Source organism: Xiphias gladius, chromosome 1, assembly GCF_016859285.1.
Source record: "Xiphias gladius isolate SHS-SW01 ecotype Sanya breed wild chromosome 1, ASM1685928v1, whole genome shotgun sequence".
Classification (NCBI taxonomy): Eukaryota; Metazoa; Chordata; class Actinopteri; order Istiophoriformes; family Xiphiidae; genus Xiphias; species Xiphias gladius.
This window is the reverse complement of record NC_053400.1, coordinates 8,483,420-8,506,591: the sequence shown is the minus strand read 5'-3', so window position 1 is coordinate 8,506,591 and position 23,172 is coordinate 8,483,420. Positions and strand designations below refer to the sequence as shown.

The 23,172-nt window shown below is 39.9% G+C and overlaps 2 protein-coding genes across 2 annotated transcripts in view; both read right to left on the bottom strand.

The window, feature by feature from the left end:
• Positions 1-1,893: 1,893 nt before the first annotated feature.
• lrrc28 (leucine rich repeat containing 28) lies at positions 1,894-7,967 on the bottom strand. The gene is made up of 10 exons (XM_040138180.1): positions 7,775-7,967; positions 7,126-7,358; positions 6,878-6,918; positions 6,498-6,535; positions 5,738-5,875; positions 4,269-4,475; positions 4,084-4,186; positions 3,693-3,877; positions 3,332-3,491; positions 1,894-3,187 (listed from the first exon to the last, which is right to left on the bottom strand). The coding sequence occupies exons 2-10, from the start codon at positions 7,291-7,293 to the stop codon at positions 3,118-3,120; spliced, it is 1,110 nt and encodes a 369-aa protein (XP_039994114.1). The 5' UTR covers positions 7,294-7,358; positions 7,775-7,967; the 3' UTR covers positions 1,894-3,117.
• A 6,896-nt stretch (positions 7,968-14,863) lies between these two features.
• Positions 14,864-23,172, bottom strand: part of LOC120790593 (insulin-like growth factor 1 receptor) — a 44,608-nt gene continuing 36,299 nt past the window's right edge. The window contains exons 14-22 of the mRNA XM_040128305.1: positions 22,336-22,495; positions 22,089-22,188; positions 21,189-21,259; positions 20,846-21,075; positions 20,326-20,433; positions 19,556-19,718; positions 18,930-19,059; positions 18,662-18,796; positions 14,864-17,321 (exon numbers count right to left, since the gene is read on the bottom strand). Of these exons, the coding sequence (XP_039984239.1) occupies positions 16,796-17,321; positions 18,662-18,796; positions 18,930-19,059; positions 19,556-19,718; positions 20,326-20,433; positions 20,846-21,075; positions 21,189-21,259; positions 22,089-22,188; positions 22,336-22,495 (1,623 nt within the window). The 3' untranslated portion in view covers positions 14,864-16,795. The remainder of the gene's footprint in view (positions 17,322-18,661; positions 18,797-18,929; positions 19,060-19,555; positions 19,719-20,325; positions 20,434-20,845; positions 21,076-21,188; positions 21,260-22,088; positions 22,189-22,335; positions 22,496-23,172) is intronic.

The following is a 23,172-nucleotide window of genomic DNA, read 5'->3' as shown; positions in this document are numbered from 1 at the left end:
GTCCGTATTATCTATAGTAGACTGAACAGCACTATAGTGAGTCGCTTAGCCTATTAATCCCCCCACCCCACCCCCACCCCCCACACTCTGCCCTGCCTGACTCACCACAGGAAATTATTCTGGTATTGCATGATGTATCCAAATGCCACACAGTGCCTCATAATACGGGCTCGAGTAAGAGCGATTTAGCAGGGAGCAGTTAGTGTACAGCTAGTTCATGCTTCTCCTAAAACCGATGCACCCTGAGACATACTGCGGCGATACATTATTAATAGCAGATAAACGGCTTGAGTAACTAATAGTTTCAGTCAATGGTCGAAATAGTTAGATGAAAGTAACAGATAAATGGTTGATCTGTATCTACCTTTTATGCATCTTAATAGCGTTAACTAACAAAATGTGTCTTAAAATGTGTGGCTCCTTTCAAGATTAAAAAAAAAAAATCTTTATCTCCCTTCTTCAATTTTATGTTTCCTTCATGTGCGCAGTTGTTTTGAACGTTTCTCCTGGACTCGCATGATCAGGTGGTGCTGGTGTTTGTCAGCTTATATTGCTCCCTGCTGAACAACATACCGTATGTCTGATCACATGTTCTTTCCCTGGGTAACATCGGCTGTTGTTACTTGTTGGTTAGTGTGTTTGCTTCTTTCCGGCCCTCCTTTTGGCTGCAGATGTGTGTTTCTGTAGCCTTTCCTCTTGTTTTGTGTGTGTATAGCCTATGTTTTTATATGAACATGCAGTCTGCTCATGTGTTCTTTCAAATGTGCAGCCATCAGAGATGTGATAGTCCCAGAGGGAGGGCAGCCAGAGAGGGCCATGGTCTCACACCCAACTGAACACACCATCGATCCCGGTAATGGAGCCGCTCGGCTTTCTGCTCCACCCCCCACAACCCTGTTATCACTTATATACATACTTTATTTAGGCTCCAAGTGGTCTTTCTTTTTCAAAGCACCTTCAGCGACCAGCAAGGTTGTGCTCTTAGTTGTCCTGCCTCGATAAAAGATAGCTGAGACACATTTAACATGAATTCCCCCAAAACGTTGGACATTGGAGCCCTGTCTATGTCACCATGCCAGAAATTTTACTATAATCCAAGTAAAACCTTTTTTGTTTATAGTTTTGTCATTAAGTATGACATGACCGTCGAGCGCTAAATTTAACACCTTCAAAGAAGGTTTACAAAACGTCTCCAGAAGAGTACCTCGGTTTGGTCTTTGCATTTTTTTGTACATTTGAGGTTAAGGCTGTTGTGCTTTTCCAGACTGACCAACAGAGCCACTGTGGCTTGACTACGGATTTTTCATTCTTGTGTCTTTGGAAAAATCATCCTGTAGCTCAAAGAACTATTGAAGGTGATTGACAACATAAAGGAGGCTACCCAGACGATTGTTTTTTGTACATGTACTGAAGAAGCTAGCTGGTATGGAAGAGGAAAAGACTGACTCAGGGGTCAAGCAAAGCTCCAGTGCCAAGTGTGGCTCGGGGCTATTTGGCACAACATCTTCTAATTACAGTATTGACAGTTTACAGTAACATCACCGCCAAGCCAAGAAGCTGTAGTTGTTAGTAAGAAGCTCTTGTTGTATTTATTTCAAACAGACATATTTGCCGTAACCAAGAGTAAGCGCATCGGAGGTGTTAAGGAGAAAAAAAACGAAACCCCTGTGATCTGTGGTAGGTTTGAATCATTGCGTGACCGCCACTGGTGATGGTGAATGCTAAACCAAGAAATGTATTTGAATGAAAATGTCTTGACATAAGTGTTCTGAGTGGAAATATGCAAACATATCCCACCTTTGATCATATGATGCAAAAACAGCTACGTTAACAACTTTCCATGCAAAACCTGTGACAAACTGTGGTGTAAAAAAGGTACGAATTCACCGAAAGTCAAACATCAGTCAGCATTTACTGCAAAATGCAACACAATCAAAACAAATGATAACTTACAACTGTACAACATAGTAATGAACATTAACACACAAGCGTCAGTCCAACAAGAGAATCACACAGTGCCTCTGAGGTGTACAAACCTCATTTCTTTAGACAATGACAGAAAACTTAAATGGGTGATTTGACCATTCGGGGTACTTGAATTTTTACAGAGTGATATTTAAGTTTAATGCAGGTAATGAAAAAAACACATTAGATTTTAACATGTTGATTACATGGAATTTTGGATCCAAAACTGGATACCTGCCTTAAATTATGACTAACAATATAAAGTGACAAAATTATGGTACCTTTTTAACAAATATGTGAAACTAATCTTTGACTCATTTTACTTACTAGTACCAAGATTCTGGAAAATTAATCCAGAATAATTAATAATTAACCACATAAAGTATGTCGTGTTGACACACTTTTCCATTTCCACTTTTTTTCCATTTTAAGTATTTACTGAATGTGATGCCCTGTGAGATTTGAGTGTCCTGCTCAAAGACACACGGCTTCTGTTGGAAAGTCAGTGTGGTCAGGTCTTCTCTGTTGCTGAAAATGACACCTATCAAATAGATACACGTTGTTTCAAATCACAACCCTTCAAATGTTCTTGAGTAAATCAGTGAAATAAACCATATTACAAAAGTTAATACCTCGAAGATGACTCCACAATCAATGGGATGTGTCTGCTGCAAAAAACTTCTGCATGAAAAATGACTGATTTCACAATACCAGACAGTGCTGGCTCTTAAAAAGTGCCCATTTGTGAGTAAGGGTTTATAGTTACTTCATGTCTAATAATGTTAATTTCTAGACAGATCTCATTGAATAAGCACAGTGGTGCACTGCTCAAACGTAGTAGTTATTTTGTTGACCCTTACCTTACCCTCAAGATGGTTAGACTCTAAACAGAAGCACCATGTAGGTTTGGGTCTTCGTCTACAGAGTGTTGAAACATTGCTCAACAAGCCCTGTGCCCATCATCAGACCCACCCAACATCCACAGAGGCTGCTTCTTTGTGGTTCTTAGTAATGTCAATCAAGCACAGAGCTCCTGCACTGTCGCAGCACAGACCTTCAATATCCACACGAATAACAAGCCCTTATCCGTCACGTTCTGGAAACCAATCATCAGCTTCTGCTTCGAATATTTACAGGGTGAAGAAAGTGATGTCAGCCCTGGAGGTCAAAAGTCCGGAGGCAGTGACTGGTGCAGCAGTAGGCCACAAAACTCACAGTCGTCCTAAAGAGGAAAGAAGTGAGGGAAAAGTGTGAGAGAGAGGAGAATATGTGTTGATTTGAGAAGAATTCATTTGAGAATACAAAACAAAATTTGTAGTTATTTGCAGGCAATGCTGGAAGGGAATGGAGGTGTGATTGTTCTAACCTGCGGTGCACTCCTGCCAGGGCGGTGTCGCGGAGGGGGAAGAGTTTGGGGTAGATGATGGTGAACATGGCTTGGCTGCAGCGGTGACAGTGACCCAGGGGGAACTGCAACAGATCCAGCAGGCTCTTTGGAAGGGTGATGGGGGGCAGCAAGTTGAGGTCTACAAACACAACAGTGCAGGAAGTATTCGTAAAAGATTGCTTCAACACACAGCTCCTATTCCTTAGCATACCATTTACTTGCCATTTTATTTTTTGATGTTTCTTAGTCGCACTCTGCTTTACACTCATACGCATCCACACTTTCATATTGGCCAGTGTAGTGAAGATAGAGGAATACAGAGTGTGCCATTACTCCCCACCTGTTGGGCGATGGTGGTAGATGCGGTGCAGAGTCCTCATGGAGAGCTCCTCCAGGGGAACCACGTTATCCGTCTCTGAGCCCACCACTTTCACTTCAGCCGGCAGCCCGACCAGAGCCTCACTCAGCGCCTCACCCGGCAATGCACCTAGGTCACCTTCCAACACTTGTGATGACACACCGCACCTGTACAGGAGCAACACACATGTAGATATAGTCCCTAGGCTGTTTTTTTTTTGTTTTTTTTTTGAAATTATAATATACAACATGCATTTCTTCATGGCTCAACTAACTTATACTGCTCTATATCAAACCAAGCTGAACTGACATGAGTTAAATTAACTCAATCCAAACGCAGTTTTCCAAGTTAGCTGTTTGGGGAGCTGTATTACCCGCTGCAGCCGATGACCTTGTTATACAAGTAGGAGGGGAGGCCTTTTAAGTCCCCATTGTTGTCCACAAACACGAACTGCAGCTCCCGTGATCTGCCCAGATCTGAAACACAAAGATATTGACATTGCCTTGCTCACTACATCTACATCACTATGGCAACGCACAGATAAGGGGATATACGGACCAAGTGGTAGAAAGGACAGCCGGTTAGCAGCCATGGAGAGCTGGTTCAGGCGGTGGAGCCAGCAGAGCTGGCGAGGAACGTGGCTCAGCAGGTTGTGGTCCGCTGTCAGATTCTGCAAAGAGAGGCAACGGTGAAGCCGATCCGGTAGAGCCATCAGCTGATTCATTGACACGTCCAGAGTCTCCAGTTCCTGCAGATCACCGATCTCTGAAGGCATCAGAAAAAAAAGGAGGGAGAGCTTGTATCAGTCTTTCCAAATCTGATTTATATTTCAATGTCTTTTTCGCTGACGCTGACTTACAGTGAGTGAGAAGATTCAGTCACTTGAGGACACTTGAAAAAGAAATTCAGCTGGACAGACTGTTGCTGTGATAACACCTTTGACCAGTTGTTATCAGACAGTGGTTTGAACAAGATCACTTGTTGCAGATTTCTAAACTGGACTTGAAATGGCAATGGTAACATTCAAGGCACATCAAGGACCTTGACAAACAAAAGGCTAAAGATATTCAGGGGGCGGACATATCTGTCTGACTGAGAGTGTGACTGGTATGGACACAGCATAACTGTCTGCATGGAAGTGATAAACAGCTGAGTCTTTCATGGGTAGATAGGCATTTTTTTATACTTCTGTTTTGCTTCTTTTCCTATAAATAATAGTGGATTTCTGACATGTCACCAATGTTTTCAAATTATCTACAAAATCTACTGGGTTTGAAAAGTAAGTATTGTAATATAACATTAAAATGTGACGTTGAACAATAATTGTGATTATTGATGCTCAAAAATAATATGAACTTAAACAAAATCATCTGGATTTTAGCCTTAGTTATGATGGTTTCTGTACGTATTTGCATCACACACAGAATATACCGTCAGTACATTGTTCTTTAGTACAGTGATGCTGTTCTAGGTCTCATTTTCAGTTTGACTGTCTCTGTTGCCCTCTGCTGGCAAACAAAATGCAACTCAACTAGACTTAGTATTCTTACCTCAGAAAATTAAAGGTCAATGAGCAGATTGCCAAACGTGACTTTGTACCCCACAGTGGGAGCTGTTAAAAAATAAAAGGTTAATCGATTTGCTTGAGTTTAAGCTGTGTATTATATATAAATCTTTTATTTAGTGGGCTGTGTGGTGTGCCACACATATAAGATGCTGCTTGTCTATTTATTATATGTTGTCTTTTATCTTATTCCTCTGCTATATGCACTTTAGTCATACTCAGATTGTTTTATTGCACTCATGTTCTGATGCAACCATAAACTTTAAATTTCTCATGTTTTTGTCTTTTTGCTTTTAAGTATGGTCTGACATTGTCAGATTTTATATAACTGGTAGTGAATATTTCTTCAGTACCAGTTAATTTCAGCTTTGTTTTTTATAAATAGAGTGACAAAGTAAAGTTGAACTCCACTTGAAGAAGTCAATTTGGAATAACAACAGGGCAGACAGCCACTGGTTTCTACCTGGAGGAAGGCATTTCAGCTGGTTATTGGACAGTCTCAGATGCCGCAGAGACCTCAGTCGGCCAATCTCTGGACAGAGGAGCTGGAGGGCATTATTGCTGAGGTCCAATGACTGCAGCCTGGCCAGGTTTCCAATAGCTGAGGATCAAAACCACAGTCACCTTTATTATTGTATGTTCAGCAAACAAAGTTCTTCTTACTCGTCTTACATGCAAACAAAGGCTACCCAGTAAAAGATAGTTGTCAGGCTGACTTCCTCTTCAGATTTCTCGTTTGAATTCTTTTGCTTTCTGTTTTATTGAGGGTCTTACTAATGTACCATTCTAAATCATGGAATGTCATCTCAGTATTAATAAATCAGTTTCCGTTACATATAATTTCTGCAGCCTGAGAATCTTATCTTATTTTTCCTTGTGGTTGTTGGTTTGCTCATTTAGTTTCATTGGATCTTCTCAAACTTTGAGAGGTTTTTAGCAGTCCCTTGTGTAATCTCACTTGAAAATAATTCTTGCCATGTTTCATATTATTGAATCATTTTTAATGCATGTTTTAGTACTGTGTAAACAACTTAAATAGAAAGCATACACAAGTATAAGAGTCATGCACAGGCATTTGATTACTGTGTCTCTGGCCATAAAGACCTTGTAAAAGCAGAGCAGCAATGGATTCAAAAGCTGTTAAAAGAAAGCTACTTAACAAAAAAAAAGGAAGAAATTAGTGTAGACACTGGTATGTTATCCCGACATAATGGAGGACTTACCTTCAGGAATAATGACTATGTTGTTTGAGTGCAAATACCTTAAAAGGAAAAAAATAAATGTTACTATTTGAATAGACCAAACTATTTGAAATCTCTTTGGTTACTGCTAACCAGTAGTGTGAAACCTTTCATTTTCTTGTCAGTGAGGCTCTGGTGTCAACTGTTGGGTATACATCCAGTGTGACAGTCTGTCAGAGATACAGTTCACAGCCGCAGCATCTGAGGGACTGGTAAAATTCACCAGCCACCTTTCTTATTATACCAGCCAATAATAACAACACAGTAGCAAACTGTCATGGAATGTGACAACTCTGCTGTCAAATAACTGCATTATTAATATGATCATTTGACCAAAAATCACAGCTTAGCTGAGTACTCACAGTTCAATTAGATTTGGGAGCTTCTGAGCAAGATTGTCAGGCTGATAGAGAGGGAGAGATAGAGCAGGAAAAAACAGTAAATCTAACTGGTCTGCAAACCGCTGCATGTTTTTAAGAACTAACAGACCTTGTTACATTTGAGAAAAGGTCTTGAGTTATGCTGTTAGGCATTTATGTTCACACAAGACAACAATAAACAGCAACATTGATGTCTGACACGACAAAAGCATTATGTACTGTGTGGATACCAGTGTAGTGAGTGAGTTCCTCTTCATGTACAGTCTCTCTAGAAACTGCAGGCCCTCATCTTTCAGTAGCTCTACAGGGAAAATATTCAGGTTTTTGTAGTTAAGAAACAGGTTTTTGTGGCGCTCCTGCTTGGCCATGAATATAGTCTCATGGAGTTCAGTTGCCATTTCTAGGGAGACTTCTCCTCCCTGGTGGAGAAGACTTAGCAATGCCTCCTTCCTCTATGGCATTACTGAAAGAAAAGCAGATGAACAGGAGCATTATCAGACAGCAGTTTGCAACTGACAACAGACTAGGATAAGAAAGCACTGACTCTAATTCCTGCTTCTGTATATTTACAAAACCATGTTGCGGCAGGAGTCAATGGCTCCTTCAGAAACGGTCCACATTCATAGTTACATTTAGTTATTTCGCTCGATAGCAATGGCAGCCCGGGGAAGATGCTGTTGTCAGTGTCAGGCGCAGGATACTGCAAACAGACCCTGTAGCCTGTAGCTAGCGTTATGTCAATGCAGACTAACTTCAGCTAGCTGACATTATGCTCGCCTGTCGGGGGTTTTTATCTGTCATTCTCAGCACCGTTAGCATGCTAGCTACATGGCTGCTATTAGCACATTCCGTTCAACGACAAGATAAGCAGTTATTTACCTTTATTGTGGAGGCCTATTTCATTCCACTTTAATTCCCACATACGCTAAGGACCTAACTATTGCTAAATGTGTATGTGTACAACGACATTAAGCTAGCAACGTAAAGGGTTGTTGAGCAACAACACTGTTCTGTCGTAAACAACGTATGACGTCATCGGCCCCGCTCAGGTCAAAGTTCGCTGCCCGGCTTCTTCTTCTCTTTCTAAGGACACTGCTGGTGTTTTGCTGCCACCGGCTGTTACATCGTTACACTGCATCATCTCAACATCCCTCATACCGTAGTGGAAAGAAGCACGTTTACTCAAGTGCAATTTTGCGGTACTTTACACTTTTACTCCACTAGATTTCGGAGAAAAGTTAACTCACCACAGACCACCTACTGCATCGAACTGCTGCTTAATTAAAACAAAATAAAAGCAAAGAAAATCTCCCATCTTTTATTTTATTTTTATGGTTAATTAAAGTGGCAACGTTGCAATTTCCCTCTTGAGACTAATGAAGTAATCTATCTATCTATCTATCTGGATACTGCATTGGTAATAGTATTTAAAGAGAACTTTTACTTTTGATACTTTGAGAACATCTTGCTGGTAATATTTCTGTACCTCTCAACATGCACATTTTGACTGCTAGCCATCAACTAGTGATCACAAGACTGTATATTGAAAGCTTTACACAACCTTTATAGAGTATGTGCATGACATTTATTTTTACATTGAGTTATTTGATTTTTACTTAAGTGGAAGATCTCAGTACTTCTTCCACCACTGCCTTCATATCATTGTTGAGTGACAGATTGACTAATCTAATACACAGTAAGATTATTTAAATTTTGTTATAGCCTAGAGCAATAATTATTACAAAAAATATCCCCTGATAAATTGCAGAGTACCAGTTTCTTCAGTCCATCTTGTTTCTTCATAGTATACAGTTAGGCCCATAAGTAGATGAAGAAAAGCCTTTCAGCTTTAATTCAAGAGGTTCAAATTGAGCAGAAAAAAGGGCCTGGAGATGTTTCCAAGTGTTGAATTTGCCCTTGGTAGTTGTTCATGGGAACTCTGAATATGCGGTCCAAAGAACTGTTGATACAAATGATGGACGCCATCATTAGGCTGAAAAAAACAAAACAAACCCATCAGACCAATGGCAGAAACTTTAGGAGTGGCCAAATCAACAATTTGGTACATTCTTAAAAAGAAGGAACGCACTGGTGAGCTCAGCAAGAAGACCACAGAAGACAACTGAAGTGGATGATCACAGAATTCTTTCCTTGGTGAAGAAAAACCCATTCACAACATCTGGCCAGATCAAGAACCCAGGCAGGCAGGCGTATCATTGTCAAAGTCTACAATCAAGAGACGCCTTCATGAATGCAAGTACAGAGTTTTTACCACAAGGTGGAAACCACTGGTAACACTCAAGAACAGAAAGGCCAGATTAGCCTTGGCCAGAAAACATGTAAAAAAGCCTGCCCAGCTCTGGAACAAGAGTCTTTGGACAGATGAAACCTAGACTGTCTTGTACCAGAATGATGGGAAGAGAAGAGTATGGGAGAAGGAAAGGAACAGCTCATGATCTAAAGCATACCACATCACCTGTCAAACATGGTGGAGGCAGTGTTATGGCATGGACATGTGTGGCTGCCAATAAAAATGGGTCATTGGTGTTTATTGACAATGCGATTGCTGATAGAAGTAGCAGGATGAATACTGAAGTGTATATGGCCACACTATCTGCTGAGATTCAGCCAAATGATGCAAAACTGTTAGGACGGTGCTTCACAGTACAGATGGATAATGACCCAAAACATATTGCAAAAACAACCCAAGAGCTTCTCAAGGCAAAGAAATGGAAGATTCTTCAATGGCCAAGTCAGTCAAATGATCTCAACCCAACTGAGCTTGCTTTTCAATTACTGAAGACAAAACTGGGGGCAGAAAGACCCACAAACAAGCAGCCACTGAAGGCTGCTGCAGTAAAGGCCTGGCAAAGCATCTCAAGGGAGGAAACTCAGCATATGGTGATGTCCAAGGGGTCCACACTTCAGGTAGTCATTGACTGCAAAGGATTTTCACCCAAGTATTAAAAATAATCCTTATATTTATGTTGGTTTGTCCAATTACTTTTGAGCATCTGAAAAAGGGAAACTATGTATAAAATGGCCGCAATTCCTAAACAGTAAGTGTGATATTTTGGTTAAACCTCTTGAATTAAAGCTGGTCGTCTACACTTCAATCACATCTTGATGGCTTCGTTTCAAATCTATTGTGGTGCTGTACAGAGGCAAAAGTATGAAAATTGTGTCACTCTCCAAATACTTGTGTACCTAACTGTATGATTTCTTTCTCCCAAGAGCTCCATTACATACACAGATAATCCAAAACAACTCACTGTTTTTAAAAATATTCCCTCCAGTTGTGAAGGAAGTACTTAAATCCTCTAGCAATCCACAATGGGAAAACATGATGAAAACAAAACTCCTACATTCAGATACAGTACATTCGGAAAGTATTCAGACCCCTTCCCTTTTTTCCACGTTATGTTGCAGCCTTATGCTAAAATCATTTAATTTTTCCCCTCATAAACCTACACTGAAGACCGTATAATGAGAAAGTGAAAACAGTTTTAGACATTTTTGCAAAACTAAAATATCACATACTTTCTGAATGAACTGTAAATACCAAAAAGGGTCAAAACAAATTTGGAAAATATGCCTTATTTTTCCAATTTGTAAAATGTGTAAAAAATACATTGATTTATGTGGTCTAACAGCTGGGAAGTTAACACATCATGTTTTTATGTAATTACTTTATATTTATTTTCTAAATTAGTAACTTGGAACTGCAGTTATAATAAAGTAAAAGGACAGTTACTCTTTGGACTCCTGGGATATCCCTCTGTATCTCTTTAAACCATTCTGTCGTGGATCCAGTTTTGTATTTAGCTGTGTGGCTACTGTTCTGTACCGGTAATGATGTAGTGTGAGGAACTGCACAGATACTACCAAACAAACTGAATATGAAGGTTGGATATTTTGCCCTTCACTAGCAATGGTTTAAATATAGCAGCACCAGTGCACAGATGATACACACTTCCCAGAGACAAGCAGCGAAACAGTTTGCATACATTTTTATTCATCTTAAATCTCATGTAGAAAAAAAAGAATCAGAGAAACAGACATTCTCTTTTCCTTCAGCCAATAATTTTTCCCAGTACTCAGCTTATGTTGATAACAGGAAAAATTCTTACAACAGCATGTACAAAAGAAAACCAAAATGAAATCTTAGTCTAACAGATCATTTCAATGGAAACGCAAGAGTTGGAAGGCTATGAATAATTTACACACATCAAAATCTTGGTAACAAATTGGCCATCAATGTAAGAAAATAAACAAAACAAAAAAAGAAAAAAGAAAAAAAAAGGAAGAAATTTGTTCAATTTTATGTCCGCTTTGTGAGGTGTTCCAGTGGTAAAAGTGAGGCAAAAATCAGACCACAAACAGTGAAATTCCCATCCTGACCTCATCACGTCAGTACAAACTGGCACTAGACCACCACTGTGATTAGTCTGCTGTGGTCAGACTGGGCCAGAGGACTCTAGGCCAGAACCCACATCACTGAGACTCCCAGCCTGAAATTGCAAACCTGCCTCTTTAGGGTGGGAAGAAGACTGACAAAAAAAAAAAAGAGAACAGTGAGGATACTCTTTACTGGGATTACGATCACCATAGCAACAGATCTAGGCACAAGGAACAGCTCCAAAGTCCTGTAATGCTACTAAAAAAACAAAACAAAAAACAAAACAAAAACCTCAAGAGTATCCTGTCAACCAGCACACGAAGAGGAAGAAATACAGAAAAACATCATTAACTAGCTCCTTGGTTACCAGAGGTGTTTCCATGGCAACCAGTACAGTCATCGGTGACTTCCTTCTACTGGTGCTGCACATGGCTTCACTCATCAATGACAAGAAACAAACAGCTTTCCGGAGACATTAAAGCTCCTCTGAGTATGTGGGAATGCAGATTAACCTGTCAGGTAATTATTTGTTCCCCCCAACACATACTTGCAGCAGTAATCTGTGTGTTGTGCTGAAAATTAACCAGTGTAAACTGTCCCAAACTAGACAACCAAGTCACCAGAAGAGGCTCCATCCCTTTTAGCAGTCACACATTGCTCACCCTCACACTCACAATTGCCATAATTGTTCTCTATATGTAGTGAAATGCTGTGAGGAGGTCACAGATTTAAACTATCACACTGAAAAGAGAAAAGAAAGAGCTGGCTGTCAAGCTGCAGTCCTGTATATGCATGCGTCCAATTCAATTCCTAAGAATCCTCAAAGACTCCTCTAACCATCTGGATGAAAAAAAATATTCTGACTGCAGCATGAAAAAAATAAACAATTAAAATAAAAACATTTAACCTGTTTCTTAAACTTACACGACTGTTTCCGAATCAACACAAACATGGTAGCTAGAAATGACTGTATGTCGATCCTGAATTTGTACAGCAAAAAAAATACATTTTATATTTGTCTATATTTATGTTATATTGTATTATTTTACATTTCCATACAAAATAATATCTGTTAACATTTTGTTGTGCAAAGCAAGCAAGGAGATATGCCTTTTTAACCGGCCACCGGGATAGGAAATACAGTTGCAGTGTAGGAAATGGGTTTAACATCTTTTTCTTGTCATGCAGCAGACAGAGCATTTTTTCATCAAGATGGTCAGAAGAGTGTTTGAATATTCTGAAAAGACCTTTAGAACAGCGGGTAGTGTTGTCAAATGACCATCTGGGTTTTTCATCAGGATTTTTCATTTTTTGGAGAAAAGAGAAAAACAGAACAAAAACCCCCAAAACAAAAACAAAAAACAAAAACAAACAAAAAAACAGATGCATGTAGTAATACAATGGCAATGCATGAGAGCCACAAACTGGGGCCAGACTTCAGACTGTAGGTTTGAAAACAGAACAATGAGAGGAGGTGAGGGAGAGGAGAGTGTGGAGAAGGGAAAGGGGAGGAGGTCAGGGGGTTTTAACAACAGGATAAGAACACACCACAGCCTCTCACGGCAGGACTGCACTTCCTTCCTTCTTCCAGGTTCCTAACAGCTCCTCTCACAGCAAAGCAGAAAATGTTATCATCACAGCTACTAAGACTTATCATTCTTAGTTGGAACTCTTCCCTATATGATCGATTTGACCCAAATTTCACCAGCAGCTGTTGTAATCTACTAGGAGCCTGAACGATTTGATGATCATCTGTAAAATAGTTTTGCCTTTTGCACTCCCCTCCCTCCCCCCTCCCCCAGGATGGTTTGGTTTGTGGTTTGAATTTAACCATATTAACAGCACTCAGTAAGCCCGTCATTACAGGCGGACAACAGGGATGAGATGTTTTTTTTTTTTTTTTTCTGTACATGTATATAGATTGAAAAAGAAAAAACGAAGTGAGGTAGATGGATGGTTGAAGGAATAATAACAAAACCTTCCCCCAAACTAGCAAAAGAACATCAAAATATCAGGAGGAAAAAACAAAACTTGTGGGGAATTTGTACAGTGATTTACACTTCACAAAAAAGTAACATAAATAACCAAGAAACATCTGGGCTGGGAATCCAAATGCAACTTTTTGAGGTTAAAGAGCTTTTAAAATCTATTCCATGTGGTCCTCTCTGATCATACTCATTTTCAGATTTTAGTGTGATGGGTTTCTTCAGTAAACCTTGATAAAGCTGATGTAGTTCAACACAGGGGTCTCCAGATACAGTTAGTTCCCCGACCGAATGTGTGTTGTTGAATTGAAATGTAGTATTCTAATAAAAGAACATGTCCAGGAGTACAGCTTTATCAGCATTTGATCCTCCTGTGAATCCTTTTAGTTGTGAAATCTTATTTTTCCTAAAGCATTTTAAAAATTCTCTCTGTGCTGTTAGATAATTCCACTTATTTCTCAACCCAATTTAACTTCAGCAATCTTCTACAAGCATGTTAATATGTTGAAAAAAGATAAATAATATGGATTACTCCAGCAGCACCCTTGATTCAAGAGAGACGATGATTAGCAGGAAGTGAAATTATCCAACAGAGGTTTTTTTGCACTTGCCTTCAGAAAAATAAGATGTTAAGACTCGCTGCAACGTTAAATAAATTCTTATTTTGCATTTACTTTGTACCTTGAACCCAGTGTTAATACACAGCACAAATCTATGGTACCCTGAAACTGACAAAATCTAATAAAATGAAAAGTCAAAAACTGAACTCATCAATAAATAATACCGATCTAAATAATTAAAATGGAGAGTAAAAGGAAGTATGTGTGTTAATACTTACCCTCTATTTATTGTTCACTTGCTCATACCTTTACAACACTTCCAATCTCCTTAACACATTTCCTATTTTCCTAGTATTATAAAAAATATTGCTGTGTCCATGTATAATATAATTGTTCCTGGGTTTGTATGTATGTGTAACATCATTTGAGCAATTGAGAGGACTGTCTGGCTAAAGCCCCCTTCAGCTAGCAACCTAGCTGCAGCTAGCGTTTGTCAGAAAACTATGCTAACAAAGTTAGTTAGCTAACACTACTTGGAAGACAACATGCTTTTATTTTCATAACACTATCTTCATCTTCAAGTGAAGTACTCTTGCCTTCATCAAAGACTAAAATGGAATTAAGTCTCTGACTTTTTTCATGTTATCCTTGACATTTTTGAAGCAGCATGTCATTTAATGACCCCTTTCTTGTAATAAACAAACTAAACTAAAAAGCTTTAAGTAGCATTAGCCAGCTAACTCTGTTAGCATTTGGGTGTTGGCTAAAATGCTTTAGTGCCAAACCAATGCTGCGTGTGGAAAACAATTAAATGAGCAGAGAAATGATACAAGCTGCAGTAAGACCCTGAAAAGAAGGAAAACTTAGGATAAAAATAAAGAAGTAATATGAATTAAGTTTTAATTTATTTTATCCACTGACTGAGGGTAAAGAAAAACCATAAAAAGCTTTTTGTATTTTAACCAACTGGTGGGACATTAAAAAGAAAAAAAAAAATAAAAAAAAATTATGTTTCCTTTTATGCTCCATTTCAATTATTTAACTAACAATATTATTTACCGATGTTACTGATATTTTTGCCTTTTCTGATTTTCACCTTTTACTACATTTTGTCAGTATTGGGGCTCCATACAATAAGTGAAAGGACCCATTCAAAACTAGAAAAACCCCATTCTGGTTTCAGACTGATGTAAGAAACACTGCTCTTGTCTAATGATCAAAGAAAATGCAATAAAAGAGTCAGAGGGACATAGAATCAGACACACACCAGACAGGATGTCTCTGGGCATGACAGCACAAAAAAGAAAGTAGAAAAGGATTTAACTTTTCTCTTTGACCTGAGATTTAGTTGGGACTCAGCAGTGACACCTGACCTCTGAGTATGATGGTGGGTAGAGGTGGTTTAGTCCAAACCCTAGAGGACAGAGGTCGAAGGTGTCCCGAGAGAACACGAGAACATCGATGGTCACTGGCACCATCACTGTCCTCTAGTCAGATGGGAGGGGACTTTACCGGTGTTTCAAAACACAAGGCAATTTGTCGTACCTTTTATGCAAACACAGAAACGAAACTAGCTCAGATACACTTTACACAATTACAAGCATTAAAAAAATGGACTGTAGTGGAAACGTTCGTAGATCCAACCTGAAGGAGATTTTTCTCTTTTTATATATAGATATTAACTATATTACAACCACAAGAGAAATAAGGAATAGCAGCTTCTTTCTGTACATGATAAATGTCTCCAACCATATAAAAGTTAGAAAAGTGACACAAACAACTGGTGTGTACATAAATGCTCTGCCCATGTAGAGATGTTGTAAATGTTGAGACTAATGACTAGTCTAAAAAAATACCTGTTTGTATACAACAAGGATGCCTCTGAACACGGAGCAAACCCCGATTGAGAGACGTCGTAGATTTAGTGTTCATATTTGTTTTCCTCTTTATGCGTTTCCCTCCGCAGTCCTTGATTTATTTTATTGACTGGATTTGGCGGTTTAACCGTAACGAAACAGCACTTTGTGACAGGATGTGGCTCAATTTCAGATAAATTGATACAGCCAAGGTCTATGATGTCAATTTGATAGAGCACAGTAGCTGTAGATATCAAACAGCAATAGAGGAGTGGTGAACGACTTTAGAGGGATGTTTGATCACAGATTTTAGAACAGTGTGGTGGCAGATCAAAGTGCTTTTGTTTTGCTTACATTTTTAATCCGGTGTGTTGGAGAAGAGATAATTTGACAAAAAGTACAATTTTGGCAACAAATTTGGCAGATTTGACCTTTCTCTCTCTGGTTGTTAGTTTTAGCGGATTGGCTGTTGACCTGGCATTACGCTGACACTCAGCCTGCAGAGCAACAAGACGACTGAACGACCAACGGAGACACTGACCTCTTCTTCATTAGATATGCTTAACAGTTTCACCATAATGCCCGCCCAAAAGCGACCAAAACGCCGGTCATTTATAAAGGCCTACACATTTTGTTTCTCCATTTGGAAAATACATATAAAAAAGTAACAAACGACAATTTATAAAATAAGTTCAGAATAAGTTCATCCATAAAGAGAGAGAGAAAGAGAGCTCCCCCAAATGATTTTAATTTTTTTTTTTCTTTCTTTTACCGTTTTTTTTTTTGGTCTTCCCACTCAGCAGCAAGGGCAGTGTCACATCTGACAGCCAGCTGGTAGAAACCAAAAGCAGAACAATATGAAAAAAAGTGTGTGGAGTTACAGCAGAAAATGAACTAACTGACAGTGTTCTCCACCTTCCTGTGAGCCTTTGCTCCTCACTGAGTAGCCACACCCAGCTGGTAGACATGGTTTTGCTGTATTTTATCTAAAAAAAAAAGAAAAAAAGAAAAAGAAAACCAAAGATCCCACCCATTGTGACATCAGGTTCTGCAGAGCAGCAGGCGGCAGGGTTTGCAGTCTGGTGGGTGTCGCTGTCCAATCAGCAGGCAGAGGATTGTGGGAGAGGCATGGCACGTTCGTTTTTGCGTCCTCCGTTCATGTGTGCGTATGGCGGCAGTTCCTCCAGAGATGGCCTCATCGTGACGCCTGTGCCTGTCCCGAGTCCTGACCCTGCTGCAAGGCTCGGACCCGACAGCCCATTGGCTGCCTGCTGGCCAGAGGCCTGCTTGTCCATGGCAGCAGTCGATGTACAGGGAGAGGATGGGGAGCTGGGGCTTAGCGAGGGGGCGGGTGGAGCCTCTGAGCCCGGGGAAGGTGGGGTCTGTTGGTGGACTGGGGATTGCTGTGGCTGTGTGGAAGAAGGGGGGTCCATAGGAACGTCATCAATGTTGTCCATTTTGTCCAGGTGGACCTGCGGATCGTCGGTTGGCTTGTTATCAGCACTGTAGAAGAAACTAACCTCTTTGAAAGACGGTTCCAGCTCATCCTTTATGCTGCTGATGATCTCCACAAAGGATGGACGCATTTTAGGGTTGTACTGCCAACACATTCGCATCAGTTCAAACCTATACACACACATACATACACAGGTTAGCTCAGTCCGCATCAACGTGTCCTGTAGTAATGATTCTATCCAGAGGAGCTGTGCCTTCCTACTGACAAGCCAGTACTGTTTCACTGAATGTTTGCTTTCTGTTGCTAAAATGGCTAGATGGTTAGCCTGTTTTCTGTGACACAACATTTCATCTGTGATTAAAAGTTGGACTTTCAGTACAATTGTATAATAATGTGTACTGATAAGACAGATAATTCTTGGTTGTGCTGTAGGATTATCATTAAGATGTTATTTTTTGTTGGAGTACAGCGACAGCAAGCAAAATTAAAGACAGTTCTACATTAGAGAAAAACGCTTATTTGCTTTCTTGCCAAGAGGTTTACTTAAGCCAGCATCTGGTTAGCTTAGCAAAAAAAACCCCACCATGTGTTTCATTATTTGTTTTATTTTTACACTTTTGGTTTTTGAACGATTAAGCAAACAACCTATAACATGGCAAATATTGAGCTTTCGAGGCATTGGTAAGTGGATTATTTTACCTTTGGACAAAGCTAGGCTGGCTATTTCCCCATTTCCAGTCTTTGTGCTAAGCTAAGCTAACCGGCTGCTAGCTGTAGCTCCACAGTTAAAGTACAACACTTCGCATGAAGACGAATAAGTATATATATTTTTTTTTACAAATGAATGAACTATTAATATGTGCACATTGGATACTATATATGCTATTAGAGTTGACAGAGATGTCAAAATCTAATGCAAAGTTACCAATTATGCCATAGTGCACAATCATATATTGTATAATAGCACAGTGCATTGAATATGACTGTTTTTATGGGGCTGTTTAAGAATACATTCTTGGACAACATATTTTAAAATGGTTGCTGTGACAGAACTTGCTCATTGACAGAAATTGGATTTTGAAAGTAAGCCATTGTCATTATTCCCACAGGAAACTTGTGGCTTCACATTTGTTCTCCTCATGACTCCACCATCTGATGCATCCTCAATGTTTTGTGATCACAGGCCAAATTTGTCCGCTACGCTCACAACTGTTTTGATGTGGGTTTAGACTTGGGCTGTTTCACATTAAGAACAAACACATCATGGAGAACATAAGAGCACACAGTGACAAACAGACGGGCTGTGGAATGGAAATCCCAAGGACCACAGGCTGAAGGGCATCAGAACTGCTTCACTGTTTGTGTGAATAAACAGTAGTCACTTAGAATTGAACTAGCAAATTAGAAGAAAATATGATAAACAGACAGACAGGAAGATAAGAGCATATTGTTGATGGTAGTTTGCTGATGTGTTAATCTGCAGTGAAGTGTAGGTGAGTTTGTCTCTTACAGCATGTCAGGGCAGTTCTGTGGTTTCTCCAGCAGCCCTCCCTCCATGACAAATCGGAGCACCTGCTCATTGGACAGACCCTGGTAGGGCTGCTCTGCCAGAGTGGCAATCTCCCACAATACAACCCCAAACGACCTATACCGATGGAAAGAGGGAAGGCGTAAATACGTGCGTCTTCCATTATCACAATTATAATCAGCAGACTTGTTTTGGAATCAGTAAACACAGAGAATGAAGTCGCCACATGTGTTTGTGTTTGCCTGCTTACCAGACATCAGAGTTAGTGGTGAAGACTCCATCCTTCAGAGACTCGGGTGACATCCATCGGACAGGAAGCAAACCTTTACCACCTTTGCGGTAGTAATCTGTCTCATAGATATCTCTGGTCATGCCAAAATCTACCGATACACACAGAAACACACAGGGAGGAAGTGAAGCATTGACAACGTCTATAAAAACATCCACAGCAACATCTTTTTGTTATTATACTTGTTGTCTTTTGTGTGGTCCATACACCACGGGAGGGCACTGTTTTATGAAGATTATAAACCTAGACATCTTAGTATAACCATAATTTCTCACATTCCAGTAACCATGATTGTCTACATGATGGTCTAGATATTTTCAAATTTAAAGAGATTACAAATTCAAAGATTGGATTCTATCCTCTGATACAATGTAAACCTGGAAACACCGAAGAGGTCAAATTTGGATCTGTAGATGAAAACATGTTGACACAGCTTCCCTACTGCCCTTAGAGGGTTCCCTTTATTGGGATTAAGGTTTCCCTGATAAACTGGTCACCCAGTAACTTGATAATTATACTAAGTACCATGAGCAAGCTCCCAACTTCCTCCCACTTCAGTGACCTCTGACCTCACTGCAGTGCTTTACCTCCTATCTTAACGGTGAAGTCCTCGGCCACCATGCAGTTCCTGGCTGCCAGATCTCTGTGGACAAACTTGTTGGCGTTGAGGTAAGCCATGCCATCAGCTATCTGCCCTGCCATCTGAAGCATCTTCTTCAGAGGAGGGAGAGACAGGCTCGACCACTGTTGCTGGAGACAGACAGACGGACGGGACAGAAGAGTAAGTTCTACCTGAAGAACAACGTCCTGATGATTATCAATCAGCAGATGCACAGGTTAGGATGCAGATTCAATGTGTTATACAGTACAGTTCCTTAGTGTTCTTGTCTACATAATATGGAGCTCTATAAAGAATGGAAAAAGTGTAAGATTACTTTGCAGCTATACAAGAACTACCCTGCGTTGTACTGCAGCTGTGCCCAATAAATTCATGGAGGCCCCTTATTTTTTCACATTGTTTTTCAGAGAAACTTGACTTCCAAAAGGTAGCTGACGCCATTTATCAGGGGTTCCTGTATGTGGTGCTGCCTGAAGTCTCATCTGTAAGTAATCCAACAATCAAAAGGTGATAAATTGTGCTCACTTATCACACTAGCTCATAGCCAGAGGATTTTCTTTTATTCTCTATAATGTTAAAATATTCTAACTTGTTCTAAACTTGGTATCTGGACAGCTGTGTAACACCAGCCGTACTACAACCCATTATAACCAAAAGGAGGGCTAACCACCACCTCTGTCTCCACAGATTGGTGACGTGGTAGGGAGGAGCACATGCAGGTAATAAGTCAGACGGTACCTCTTTAGGTCGGAGGGAGCGTAAGTAACTCTTCAGGTCTCCTCGTGTCATCAGCTCCATGATGACCAAGGTGGGCTGGCCCTGAGAGACCACTCCCAAGAGACGAACCTGCACAAAACACAAACCAACACATCGCCGTAAGACAAGAACGGACTCACGACCTTGTCCAATGGAAAGTGATCTGACCTTGTGTTCATTTTTTGTCATATTGATTTGGATTTGATCCTACGTCATTCTCTAATGTTTTAAAAGTCTAACATGAGTGCAAAGTGGAGGGGCATCCAGTGGCCTAATGGCTAAGGCGCATACCACATAACCGCAACATCCACGGTTTGATTCCCCGCCAGAGGAACCCTGATGCATGTTATACACCTCTTATTGCTCTGCCCTTGTTTCCTGCCTCTCTCTACATTAGCAACTGTCAATTAAAAGGTGAAAGGCCAAAAAAGATAAATCAAAGTACACACACATTCAAACATGCTCTGTTTGACTGAATGTGTGTGTTTGTGTGTGTACGTACCACATGGTGACAGTTAAACTCCTTCATGACAGAGGCTTCATTGAGAAACTCTATTCGCTCCCTCATGCTGGCCGACTCGTTCACAGTCTTGATGGCAACACGTGTTTCTGGTTCATCTTTGACCACGCCCTTTGCCAAGCCCTCATACACCATGCCAAATGACCCCTGGCCAAGCTCACGACTCAGGGCGATCTTCTCCCGCGCCACTTCCCACTCATCTGGTACATACACTACACAGGGGAAAAAAAACAACAAAAAAAAACAAAACACTTTAATCAAAACCTTCACACCTACATAGATGTTTTTTAGTTGACCGGACAACAACAAAAAACATGTCACCCACTTTCTGCAGCGCTGAAGTACTCTGGGTTGACTGAGGCATACAGGACTCCATTTCCAAGACGGTCGCTGTTCCTGACCAAACAAGAACAAAAGTGTTTACAGACACAGACACACACACACACACAAACCCAAACTCTTTTGGTTTCCAAAGAACACTGGCAAAATGCAATACTGAAACATTTAAGTTTCAAAGCCTACTTGGGTTGGAGCAATTCAAAATACTGATTCAAGATGAAAGAAACAGCAGTCTATTCTTTAAGGGGCTATTTCAGAATGACATGAGTCGTTCACTTCCTGCGTAAATTCATTTCTTTATAGTGATTGTTTCTTGGTGTTAATGTCATAATGGACATTATTTTTTGTCATCTTAAGTGTTCTTTAAGGTGAATATTTTGACACAAACACTAACTAAGTAGTGAGAGTTACAACTACATACAGAAGGGGTGCCAATCAAATAACAGTGCAAACTGTAGCTTTATTTGCCACTTAGTTTTATGGACTATAATTGGTAGAAGCATTTTCCTTTGGTTTCTGTGTTGGTTTGAGTGGGTTGTGATTTATGGCTCCTCATGTGACCACACCAACTCTTAGCAAGTTGTTCAAACATTTGTTCTACAGAAGAAAAAGAAGAAAACTGCATGTTCAGCCATCCTGAGCAGGTGTCTTCTATGCATTTTCTCTGAAGGCCTATCCTATGTTGGTCTGTTGTGCTGGTTTGGCTTTGGCTTGGCTAGGTGCCTTAGGTTAAGCAGACTTATTTTATGTTTTTCTGCTTCATAATATTCTGCTTCTTCTGTTTTGTTTCTGTTTTATGCAAATACATCCCGTTTAACCAAATCTATAGGTAATTAAACAATTGCTGTGCTCTACACATATAACCACAGTACACCTAATCACACACCTTTTCCTGTTGACGACCACCAGCATTGTGACCAGAAGGCAGATGAAGAGGATGATGGCGATAGGAACAAAGATCATAGCATAGAGGACGTGTTCATATCCTGTTGGGTTGAACATGATTACCGTGATTGTTACAGCTAACAGCATTTCTGTTTAATCTGAAAACCGGCAAAAACCTAAAGAATTTCACAGTGTACGGATACAGAGGAGTGATGAACGCTGATGATGCGTGAGAGTATGTGTCTTACGTTCAGCCACATAGAGATCCAAACTGGGTGTCCAGGAGCCGTTGCCAGCCAGTGACGTGGCTCTAACTCTGACTGAGTAGTTTCCTGGACTGAGGTTGGAAAGCCGAACGCCACGCTGGACCTGATACATCTGACCAGAAACACACTCGTGCTTCTCAGTCTGACACAAACAATAACACACACACACACAAAATTTTTATATTATTATTATTATTATTATTATTATAACCAGAATTTTACTAATCAAAAAGAAAATCCAACACCTGCTGTTTTTAATCTTCACTGTGCAATTAATATTCACAGGGTTTATGGTGCCAAACCCATTCTACCTCATGACTGATAAATAACAAGACTCATGTCAGGTCATTGGGCCAGTTTATTGATCAATACAGTATGTCTTTATGAGACCAGTTGTTGTCACTTAATAAATTGTAATTTCTTTGAGTAAACAATTACATTTCCATCATCATTTCCATCATTCCACATTTTCCAATCTGTTCTGTGATAAATGTCTTTTTATTTGAGTTCATGACCAGAAATCTTACTTTAAAATGAGCAACAAATTCTTTTTATTTTGTAAAGGGGATATCTGTCAGAAGGACATAATGAAATATATAGAAAATAAAGAAATAAAAATGAAAATGTGTTTATTCAAGTTCAAGAAGTTAATTTTCATTGAACAACCTACATCTGAGTGGGCAACAGACTCATTTAGTCTATGAAGATAACGATATTTAGGTTAAGCATGACGAGGATATTGATTTTCCTCCAACTAAATGACTGGTCAGACAGAGAGGTAAAACCAACATTTCATTCAGATGTGGACAAAACAAACAC

Excerpts from the sequence above, each read along its gene's own strand:
- lrrc28 (XM_040138180.1), bottom strand. The coding sequence starts at position 7,293 with ATGGCAACTGAACTCCATGAGACTATATTCATGGCCAAGCAGGAGCGC. Across the intron at positions 4,476-5,737 it reads GCTGAAATGCCTTCCTCCAG|AGATCGGTGATCTGCAGGAA; the intron begins GTAGAAACCAGT and ends TGATGCCTTCAG. Across the intron at positions 3,492-3,692 it reads CTACCACCATCGCCCAACAG|ACCTCAACTTGCTGCCCCCC; the intron begins GTGGGGAGTAAT and ends TTGTGTTTGTAG.